General features: G+C 40.5%; 1 protein-coding gene across 2 annotated transcripts in view; it reads left to right on the top strand.

The window, feature by feature from the left end:
• Window positions 1-12,086, top strand: part of zgc:162952 (PKc_LIMK_like_unk domain-containing protein) — an 81,349-nt gene that overhangs the window by 28,908 nt on the left and 40,355 nt on the right. For both annotated transcript variants that reach the window (XM_067969591.1, XM_067969590.1), the window contains exon 2: window positions 7,522-7,718. In XM_067969591.1, the coding sequence (XP_067825692.1) occupies window positions 7,533-7,718 (186 nt within the window). In that variant the 5' untranslated portion in view covers window positions 7,522-7,532. The remainder of the gene's footprint in view (window positions 1-7,521; window positions 7,719-12,086) is intronic.

Genomic DNA, 12,086 nt, shown 5'->3' with positions numbered 1-12,086 from the left:
TGTTCATGACACTTCAATGATCTATGTACCTGAACCCCTAAGTCCCTTTGGACATCCACTGTTTTTAACTTTTTACCATTTAGAAAGTACCCTGTTCTATCCTTTTTTGGTCCAAAGTGGATGACCTCACATTTGTCTACATTGAATTCCATTTGCCACAGTTTGCCCATTCACCTAATCTATCAATATCGCTTTGTAATTTTATGTTTTCATCTACAATTTCTAATCTCAATCCGCAAATTTTGGGGAGCATATTTACTCAACTAATTAAGTTTGACTTTGTGGGCACAGCTGCCTAGGTTACAGCTCAAATCTTTCAGCTTTTGAAGAGTTCCCAATTTGTTATGCAGAGAACAAGAGCTAGTTATGGAATTTTATCACCGCAGTATGCCTGGCTTCCTGATTCACTATGGTGCGACAGTTGTTCGTATCTCAAAGGTCAGTTGTAGAGTGAAACTGCACGTTTTCTTTGTCTGCTTTCTCTTGCTCAGATGCTTGTTGTGGTTTGACTAATTCCTTCCTGTCAGAAACAGACTGCCGTTCCAGTTGTTTGCAATGCTGTGCTTGAAACGGCAGCAACAGCAAAGTTAACAGGTTTAAACGTACATGGCGGAGGTCCTCTTTGTCTGAATCTTAAAGGTGATGCCTGGCTGTTACATTCTTTGCTTCAATTTGAGCTCATTTAACATCTGCTAAGATCTCTTGCTTGTCTTGATCATCATCTGTGGTGTATCCGTGTAGCTAGGATGGAGCAGGTAAACTTTTCAGTTTAGGAATTCACACGCAGTTTAGAACAAGCTTCTATCTACCAACTATTAAGTCGGATAATTATTTTGGCTAACTGTAGTGTGTACTCCAGCAAAGGTTTGTAATGAAAAATGTTCTTTCTTAATTAGCATTAATGGTTTGGACCTCCATTCTGTTTTCGCTATTTTAAGTTTCTAGTTTGTTTCCTGTTAACAAGCACCTTGATTATTTTCTTTTGCATAGTCATTGTGATTATTTTTCAGTTCTTGTTTGTTATAGCAAAGTTGATGTCTACGTTCATTCTGACATGCAGCTTTGAAATGTACAGATAATCAGTTTTGAAAGGTTGAAGTTTGCCTGTTTTTGGAGATGCAGTATTCTTGGGGGTGAAATTCTTCCCGTCTGTAAATTTAGCAAAAGAAAGTAGATATCGATACACAATGGCTCATCCTGTTTTTTTTACTCATTATAGTAAAATTATGGACAGGAGAACTTTCATTCCCAAAGTTGGGGGAATTCCCGTAAGAGTTATGGGGACATTGCCACCCTGATAAAGTGACTTGTATGCCATTTTAGGAAGTTTATGAAATGTGCATTAATGTAATTGCGATATGGATTGGGCCTACTACTGTCAAGATTTTCTAAGTTAAGACAAATGCTTGAGAGCTGCATTGCAATGGTACTGCTATTATACTGCACCTTCTAGTCTCATTTCGAGCAATGCAAGCTGGAAGCACCTAACTATGCTGCCAGCTTCTAGCCACTCTCAAATTGGGGGAAAAACTGAACACTGCACAACGTGCGGCTACCAGACTGGGCTCAGCTAACCATCGTCCAAATAATGGTGACATTTTAAAAAAGTTAATGATGGGCTTATGGTCCTGTTGACTCTTTACTAATATTAGAAATGTAAAAGGAAGTTTGTTGGAATTCTAAACTGTAAAAAAGTTTCAAAAATTTGCTATGGTGAACTGCAGCCAACGTGATCCCAAGCATCAAGATGGCCTCTCCCTGGAGGTGATCTCAGAATCAGTGCCTAAACCCAAATTCAGATCAATTTTGCTTCAGTTATGCTGTCCATTTTATATCGATGGAAAGCTAAAACTGCTTCACAGTGATGAAGCTGTACAGTGGAACTGGACTCTTAGAAACTGCATAGGTTGCATGAACTTTCTCAGCAGCTAGCACATCTTCCGTGACACCTTTTTGGATATGATGTGGAGATGCCGGTGATGGACTGGGGTGGACAAATGTAAGGAATCTTACAACACCAGGTTATAGTTCAACAGTTTTATTTGAAAATCACAAGCTTTTGGAGCTTACCTCCTTTGTCAGGTGAGTGAGTGAAGGGTTTTAAAATCGCATAGCATATATAAGGCTGGGAGACAATCACAGCAATCAAGGGTGTCGTTGGTGTTCAGACAGGTTAGCCACAGAAAATCTTACATCCCAGTATACTGAATACACAATGGGTCAGATTACATAGACAGAGAGAGAAAGAGACCCGAAAGGCAGAGAGAGAGAGAGAGAGAATGTCCAGTTGAATTAAAAACAGATAACTTTTTTTTCCCGCTGGTGGGGTTACGTGTAGCGTGACATGAACCCAAGATCCCGGTTGAGGCCGTCCTCATGGGTGCGGAACTTGGCTATCAATTTCTGCTCGACGATTTTGCGTTGTCGTGTGTCTCGAAGGCCGCCTTGGAGAACGCTTACCCGAAGATCAGTGGCTGAATGTCCTTGACTGCTGAAGTGTTCCCCGACTGGGAGGGAACCCTCCTGTCTGGCGATTGTTGCACGGTGTCCGTTCATCCGTTGTCGCAGTGTCTGCATGGTCTCGTCAATGTACCATGCTCAATGTACCGGCCTCAACCGGGATCTGGTTGTTTCAGAAAATGAGCTTGGGCCAAAAATTCTCAGAAACTGTAACAGTAGCTCCTTTTCATTACTGTTCGTGGGATCTTGCTATGTGCAAATGGCTGCCATGTTTGTATACACTCTGGTCACTACAGGTAATGGTGAGCCTATCTAAAACCTCAGACCTCAACTTAATATGATCTCAGTTAGAATACTGTGTGCAGTATTGGGCGGCACACTTTCAGAACGATTTTGAGGCCCTAAGAGAGAGTACAACACAGATTCACTAGGAAGCTGCCTAGTATGAGGAAATACAAATATGAAGACAGACTTGAAAAATTGGGCCTTTTTTCATTAGAACAATGCATACTCTGGGGTAATATATGAGATGTGTTTAAAATTATGAAAGTATGGGACATGGTAGATAGAAGCAGACTGTTTCCAGTTGTCGAGTGGTCAAGAATGAAGCACCATAGATACAAGATTAAATGTAAGAGATTTAGAACAGAGGGCAGGAGAAACTTTTTCCACACAGTGCGTTATGAGGCTGTAGAATTCATTTTCTAGGCAGAATCTTTGTAAACATTCAAAATTAGGTTGGGTAACTGAATGAAAGAAAAAGGGTTAAAGGGTCATTGGAATAGGATGGGTAAATGTGAATAGGACTATTTGCTTGCATGTAGGGTAAACACTGATATGGACTGGTTGGGCCGAATAGCCTGATTCTGTGTTGTAACTTCTATATGTCAAAACAATTGGTTCACCAATCCCGTGTTTCTACTGGGGAGTTGCACTCAAAGGAAGCACGAGTCCAACAGCCATTGCTGCAATGCTGTAGACCTATCTCTGACCCATGCTCCTTTTAAGTGCGACTCCCTGCTGAGATAGTTGAATCGGTGAAGCTTTTTGAAATATTTTTGAGAAACATGCTTAGGTGCTATGTTAATGCAAGTTGTTTTGTATAAGATTTCTTTTACTTGGAGTTTATGGTTTTGACATCTATATAAAGATCAGCAATTTTAAAGAGGCACAACCTCCGTGAAAAATTTGTGGGATACCATTTTTGTTGCACCACTTTTTGCACAACATTATCATGAAAAATAATGTGTGGATATTATAACTCTTCATACTCCCCAAACTAAAAAAAAGGATTTATTCAAATATTTTGTTATGAAAACAATTAACCCAGAATTTCCTGGAACTTTTCGGCATAACTACAGTGCAAGAGCGGCGCTGCACTACTTTTTCTGAGGAAATTTGTGCATAACTGATTTACACCGGTTTTACGTCAAAACAATGCAAATTTTTTTGATCATTTGCGCCGCTTCTGAGATACGTCCACCGAAACCCTCCGCCGCTCGTTTACATAGTTCCATCCCCATGCAAGAGAATCCTGCATTTATGCCAGTAATGCGCTGACGTAAAGTCCATGGTGATTAAATGGCTTGATGTTCATTGCTGAGGCTTATACACGAAGAATGGCACTTAGACTAAATACCATGAGCTCGTGAAACTATATCCCAACAAGGAGTCAACATCTTCAGGAAGACATTGGGAGGAATAAAACTGGCAATAAAAGGGAAGATGATTTTTTTCTAGGTAAACTTATCCCTTATTTCCATTGACAACAATTTAAAGAGCTTTATATGAAGATGTTATACAGAGGAACTTTCCTGTTTATGTGGGTCTTTATACCATTGCTCATTTTTTTACAATCTGTCATATGGAGTAGGGCTATGTGATATTTGTAACAATGACACATAATGGTATTCACAAATAGAATATTGTAAAACCTATCATGTTTATATTATTTATTATGGAGATGTTCCAGTTTTTGTAGTGAAGATCAGTTTCAGAAATTCTAACCAATGTATTCCTTTGTTGATGATGTGGAGATGCCGGTGATGGACTGGGGTTGACAATTGTAAACAATTTTACAACACCAATTCCTTTGTTGTTAGTCTTATTCCAATCACAGAGTCTTAATCCAGGGACAAAGAATGGAGCTTCGCTCCATTGGAAATCCTGGAATATCTTCAGACTGGAAGTTTAAAACGCAGGTGGGGTCGATTTTAACTTGTTTCGCCTGGCGTTAACGGGGCAGTAACAATCTCAAAATGGGGCCGATAACCTTATCGTCCCATTAACCCCGATGATACGGCGGATGCCATTTTGAAAGAGGCCTATTGTCGGGTGTCCGAAGCGCCTGCCTTTTTCAGGCGGCAGGCTCATTTCAATATGTTCTAGGACCCCGATTGCCATTTTAGGTTGGAAATGGTTGGAGCATGTGCCGTGCAAACCTCAATCATTTCTAATGGTGGTAGAGCCGAAGAGGCCCAACATAGGTATATTTGAAATTATTTTTGTGGGGCCCGGAGGAGCAGAAGTGCTTCTCTAAGCCCCACAAAAATAATCTGGGCCACTGCCCCATCTCCGTGATCATGACACATCCCCTCCTACTTACCTTGAAGGCATCCGAGACGGCCCAATATTGGCCAGCCTTGGGAGAGCTGCACTGGGATGTCCGCTTGGCATCCGGCAACTCATGGGGCTGATGCATATGAGGCCAGTGGCTCAAAACCACAGCCGCCTCTTCGCTTCGCTGGTAGGTCACCTAAAAGTCGAAAATCAACCCCAGTAAATTCATTCAGTTCACATCCATATATTGCCCACAATGGAAAGGTAGCTACAACATGGCCAGGCTGCTGACTTACTGATGCAGCTGTCGTATAGGAGTGTGAGGAGCATCAGGCGGCAGAGCTCACCCAAACATCGTGAACTTTAAGAATGTGGCCTCATTATCATAACTCTTCCTTCATTTGGAGGCTGTGCTGGCTGTCAGTGCAGCCTCTTGTTGTCCCATTTCTTTTTATGACACCTCAGCGACTTAGTGCACACCTAACATCCCGAACCAGTGCTCCCTCACGGCAGGGTCCCTGTATAGGTAGGAGCACCAAGCTTATGAAATCTTTTAACACGAATTATGTAAATTTTCTCTTATAAATTGTGAATTACTTAACATTTTTAAGCTCAAATTGTCTATGTCTATATATGCGCTAGAATTTAAACTGTCAGCAATTGTTGGGTCTGGGAGTGAGTAATAAGGCTGAACTTCAATTAACAATTTCAGAGAGGTTCGTAACTCAAGGGAATAAACTCAGGTTTAAATTACGGTTTTGTACTTTCTCCATCATCAGCAACACTTTAGAACATGCACTAGGGTCTGAATAATATGAAAGCCATGTCAATGACCTTTAAGTAAGGGGGAAATTACATTGATTATAGGCCAGGATAGTCTATTGTCATTTCATTACTACAGAATAATCCTTGACCTGATTCAAAAGGATATAGTAAATGACCTGTCTTGAAGTTGTATTACAGAATGACGATGGAATTAAGAGCCTGGTGTATATTATATGTATTTCGATAAGGTACGGTGCCATTTTTTCTGGCACATTTATGGTGCATTCATATACCATCATAAAGTCCTTCCTGCCTTGCAGTGGTGCTAAAGATGCTGTGTCAACATGGTCTGTGTCATATTGTAATGATCACCAGACCCAACTGTACAACCCTGTGCACTGGTGGATTCTGTCTAAATTGCATCTGTTCATAGACTGTAGTATAAATCTTCTGCAAATTAGGTCCCAAAGGTGCCAAGACAAAAAAAAATGACACTTCAAAAAAAATTCTTAATTGATTGTCTCTCCCGAGGATAAAGCTTTAAGTAATTTTAAAATATTAAAAAGATCAATTAAACTGTTTTGTTTGGCATACATCATGACATCATAACATCACCATCAAAGGAAACCACACAAATTCAGTTCAGGTTTTGGAGATGACTATGTGAATGGGGCCTCCAAACGTGGAGCATGTTCGCTTGGAGTTCCATGAGGGAGTATGGATGCACCTCAAGACAATTACACCTGACTATAGTGTTTAACAGAATGTCATGGATCACTGTATCTCCCTCTCAATAGCCTCTTCTTGCCTTTGGCTATGATGTGATAATTCAAGATGGCAGACGGAGAACCTGGTGAGCACGTGAAAACGTGAATGGGATGCGCCGTTATTGAAGTGAATTAGATTGAGTCCTGACCAAAAAAAATAGGATAAAGAAGGGGGCAACACCACCATGAAATAAAGCACAACCTATACAGTGGTTTTGCAGATGGTGCGGGCTTGCACTGCAGTGCATCGTGCAGGGAACTAATTTTGTGTGTGGATACAGCATGTTGGCAGTCATTACTGCTTGTAGGTACGTTACCAGATACCTGTGACTATACATCTCTCTATTTCTTGTTACAATATCAAGCTGTTGGAGAAAAGAAAAATGTGTGAATTTTGTTAGTAGTTTAAAACTTTGTGGTTGCTGCTACACACTGCAAGTTACCGTAAACCTGCAAGCAGTGTCAGCTGTGGCTCAGTGGTAGCACTGTGGCCCTTGCGTCAGAAGATTGTGGGTTCAAGTCCCACTCCAGAGACTTGAGCAGATAATCTAGGCTGACACTTCACTGCAGTGCTGAGGAAGTGCTGCACTGTCAGAGGTGCTGTCTTGTAGATGAAATGTTAAACCGAGGCTCTGTCTACCACCTCAGGTGGACGTAAAAGATCCCATGGTACTATTCAAAGATCTGGGGAGGTATCCTGGCCAATATTTATCCCTCAACCAACATCTGGTCATTTATTTCATTGCTCTTTGTGGGAGCTTGCTGTGTGCAAATTGGCTGCTGCGTTTCCTACATTACAACAGTGACTATGCTTCAAAAATACTTCATTGGTTGTAAAGCGCTTTGGGGCCTCCTGACAGCGTGAAAAGCACTATAGCAATGCAAGTCTTTCTTTTCTTAAGATATTTAACTTCAATACCATACTGTGTACATTAGATTTTTTAATGTCTTTTTGATTTTCCCACTCTAGGTGTTGCCATCATGTGTGAAACAGGAATAATATCAAATGAACCCACAAGCCCATCACCATACTATGGTGAATCATCAGATTCTTACTATCGCGTGGACCGCTGGCAAAAACTTCGAACAGCTGTCAGGAAGCTAGAGTTCTGGGAAAACTTCAACTCTGAACTGGCAGGAAGTGGGTTCTTTTCTAAAGTGTACAAGGTAAGAGAACCACTCCGCACAATCTGAATGATACCTTTCATAGTTACAAAAAACAGAGCGATACTAATAATGGGGCAGAGATTGCTTGCGAAATAACGGAGAGCTCAACAGCACCCACCGTTGTTAGTGGAGGTTGTTAGCGAAATGGGGGAAAAAGTTCCGGCGTTCGCACATGCGCAGTGAAACGCGGAAATCCGGAACTTGCTCCCACTGGTTCGCCGCCGATATGACAGCTTCAAATTAAAGGGATATTGCCGGCTGGAATCAGAGAAATCATTGAAAAAGTGCAAACTTGCTTATCTGCCCAGCTGGAAAGTAACTAATATCGCCACAAAACAGGTACGCTTAAAAATACCAGGTCAAAATTAAGTTTTAATAACGCGGGTAAGTCTCAAACAACTAAAAATTAACTTTTAAAAATGTAGCGTCTCATTACTCCTTATTTTAATAGTTTTTGGTCAATAAAAAAAAATTAAATTGAAAAATTAAAATTTTTTTTTACTTTTCCCTCTGTCTCTTTTATTTAATTCAATTATTTCTCACCCTTTTTTTTGCTGTCGGCTGTTGTTTTTACATTGATTTTAATTTTGTACCTTTCACTTCCTGGTTTTAAGCCTGCAGAGAGCTTTGCAGCTTGTCAAAAATGCTGCGATTTGATCGGTTGAGGGAAGAGGTCGATCCTCTTGCTTCTCCCAGGGTCCTAGCTTCAATTGAACTGATGCTGGGCTCTTATCTGCTTCCTATTCGAGGAAGTGCCTGTAGAAAAGACTGCAGTAAGTTAGTGAGTTCGTATATATCTGTGGAGTGGTGAGCACTGTTGGTTCGCCGTACTGAGCAATTTCTGCCCGATTGTGTTTACTTACCTCATTGATAAGTTGCCTTCTTAATTTTGTAGAAAAGTGCAGTTTGAAGGTTAGACTAAAGACTAGGTAGGATTTCCTCTCATGTGGACCACCCTTAAAGAGTAATAACTAATCTGTCAATTAACCACTAATTGCTTAGTTCTGTTTTGAGGTATGACATGGACCTATACAGAATTGGGGGTCTTTACCCTGAACAACCTTTCAAATAATATCTGCTCCTCTACAGAAATTCACAGGTAGTGCCGTGAAGAATGAATAAATAAGTGCTTAAATGTTTATTACTGAAAAGGATCTCCTGAATCTTATTAAATATTCCAGGGTACTTGACTTTTGGAAAAGTCAGATAAATGGAAAAGGGGGGGGGGGGGTAGCCCTGATAATAAAGGATGACAAAGACAGTGATGAGAAAGGATCTTGGCTCGGAAGATCAAGAAGTAGAATTAGTATGGGTGGAGATAAGAAATAACAAGGGGCAGAAAACACTGGTCGGAGTAGTTTATATGCCCCCTAACTGTAGTTATACTATTGTACAGAGTATTAATCTAGAAATAAGAGGAACTTGTAACAAAAGTATTGCAAAAATCGTGGGGGACTTCAATCTTCATATAGACTATGCAAATCAAATTGGCAAAAGTAGTTTGGAGGACGAGTTCATGGAATGCATTCGAGACAGTTTCCTAGAACAATACGTCGTGGAACCAACCAGGGAACAGTCTATTTTAGATCTTGTCTTGTGTAATGAGACAAGGTTAATTTGTAATCTCATAGTAAGGGATCCTCTGGGTTAGAGTGATCATAATATGATACAATTTCACATTGAGTTTGACAGTGACATGCTTAAGTCCGAAACTAAAGTCTTAAACTTAAACAAAGCCAATTACATAGGTATGAGGGGCGAGTTGGCTAAGGTAGATTGGGAAATTAGATTAAAAGATATGACAGTAGATTAGCAATGGCAAACATTTTAAGAAATATTTCATAATTCTCAAAGAATATACATTCCATTGGGGAATAAAAACTCCACGGGAAAAGTGATCCATCCGTGGCTAACTAAAGAAGTTAAAGATAGTATTAGATTAAAAGAAGAGGCTTATAATGTTGCCATGAACAGTAGTAAGCCTGAGGATTGGGAAGGTTTTAGAAACCAGCAAAGGATGACCACAAAATTGATAAAGAGGGAGAAAATAGAATATGAGAGTAAACCAGCAAGAAATATAAAAACAGATTGTAAGAGCTTCTACAAGTAAGTAAAAAGGAAGAGAGCAGTGAAAGTAAACGTGGTTCCCTAAGAGGCGAGACAGGAGGAATTATAATGGGGAATAAGGAAGTGGCAGAGATGTTAAAGAAATATTTTGTATCTGTCTTCACAGTAGAAGACACAAAAAACATACCAGACATAGTGGAGAACCAAGGGTCTAATGAGAATGAGGAACTTAAAGTAATTAAGATTAGTAAAGAAAAAGTACTGGAGAAATTAATGGGACTAAAAGCCAAAAAATCTCCTGGACCTGATGGCCTACATCCTAGGGTTTTAAAAGAGGTGGCTGCAGAGATAGTGGATAGATGCATCAGTTGTGATCTTCCAAAATTCCCTAGATTCTAGAACGGTTCCAGTGGATTGGAAGGTAGCAAATGTAATCCCACTATTCAAGAAAGGAGGTAGAGGGAAAAAAGGGAACTACCGGCCAGTTAGCCTGACATCAGTAGTCGGGAAAATGCTGGAAGCTATTATTAAGGACGTGATAATGGGGCACTTAGAAAATCATAATATGATTAGGCAGAGTCAACATGGTTTTATGAAAGGGAAATAGTGTTTGACAAATCTATTAGAGTTTTTTGAGGATGTAACTAGCATGGTAGATAAAAGGGAACCAGTGGGTATAGTATATTTGGATTTTCAAAAGTCATTTGATAAGGTGCCACACAAAATATTGCTACACAAGATAAGGGCTCATGGGGTTGAGGGTAATATATTAACATGGATAGAGAATTGGGCAATGGACAGAAAACAGAGAGTAGGAATAAACGGGTCATTTTCAGGTTGGCAGGCTGTAACTAACGGGGTGCCGCAAAGATCAGTGTTTGGGCCTCAGCTATTTACAATCTATATTAATGGTTTAGATGAAGGGACCGAGTATAATGTATCCAAATTTGCTGACGATACAAAGCTAGATGGAAAGTAAGATGTGAGGAGGACACAGAGTCTGCAAAGGGTTGTAGACAGGTTAAGTGAGTGGGCAAGAAGGTGGCAGATGGAGTATTATGTGGGGAAATGAGAGTTTATTCACTTTGGTAGGAATAGAAAAGCAGAATATTTTTTAAATGGTGAGAAACCATTAAATGTTGGTGTTCAGAGGGATTTGAGTGACCTTGTACACAAAACACAGAAAGTTAACATGCAGGTACAGCAAGCAATTTGGAAGGCAAATTGTATGCAAATTGTATATTGGCCCTTATTGCAAGGGGGTTGGAGTACAAGAGTAGGTAAGATAAAGCAGGAGGTAAGAGAGGAGGGGGAGTTGCGTTCTTGATCAGGGAGAACATCACGGCAGTAGTGAGAGGGGATATATCCGAGGGTTCGCCCACTGAGTCTATATGGGTAGAACTGAAAAATAAGAAGGGAGAGATCACTTTGATAGGATTGTACTACAGACCCCCAAATAGTCAACGGGAAATTGAGGAGCAAATATGTAAGGAGATTACAGACAGCTGCAAGAAAAATAGGGTGGTAATAGTAGGGGACTTTAACTTTCCCAACATTGACTGGGACAGCCATAGCATTAGCGGCTTGGATGGAGAGAAATTTGTTGAGTGTATTCTAGGAGTACAGGTTCATAGCTCCTTGAAAATGGAGTCACAGGTGGATAGGGTGGTGAAGAAGGCATTCAGCATGCTTGGTTTCATTGGTCAGAACATTGAATACAGGAGTTGGGATGTCTTGTTGAAGTTGTACAAGACATTAGTAAGGCCACACTTGGAATACTGTGTACAGTTCTGGTCACCCTATTATAGAAAGGATATTATTAAACTAGAAAGAGTGCAGAGAAGATTTACGAGGATGCTACCGAGACTTGATGGTTTGACTTATAGGGCGAGGTTGGATAGACTGAGACTTTTTTTCCCTGGAGAGTAGGAGGTTTAGGGGTGATCTTATAGAAGTCTATAAAATAATGAGGGGCATAGATAAGGTAGATAGTCAAAATCTTTTCCCAAAGGTAGGGGAGACTATAACGAGGGGGCATAGATTTAAGGTGAGAGGGGAGAGATACAAAAGGGTCCAGAGGGGCAATTTTTTCACTCAAAGGGTGGTGAGTGTCTGGAACGAGCTGCCAGAGGCAGTAGTAGAGGCGGGTACAATTTTGTCTTTTAAAAACATTTGGACAGTTACATGGGTAAGATGGGTATAGAGGGATATGGGCCAAGTGCAGGCAATTAGGACTAGCTTAGTGGTATAAACTGGGCGACATGGACATGTTGGGCCGAAGGGCCTGTTTCCATGTTGTAA

Source organism: Heptranchias perlo, chromosome 31, assembly GCF_035084215.1.
Source record: "Heptranchias perlo isolate sHepPer1 chromosome 31, sHepPer1.hap1, whole genome shotgun sequence".
NCBI classification, from domain to species: Eukaryota; Metazoa; Chordata; class Chondrichthyes; order Hexanchiformes; family Hexanchidae; genus Heptranchias; species Heptranchias perlo.
The sequence above is the reverse complement of the archived record's forward strand: the minus strand, read 5'-3'. Positions and strand labels throughout refer to the sequence as shown.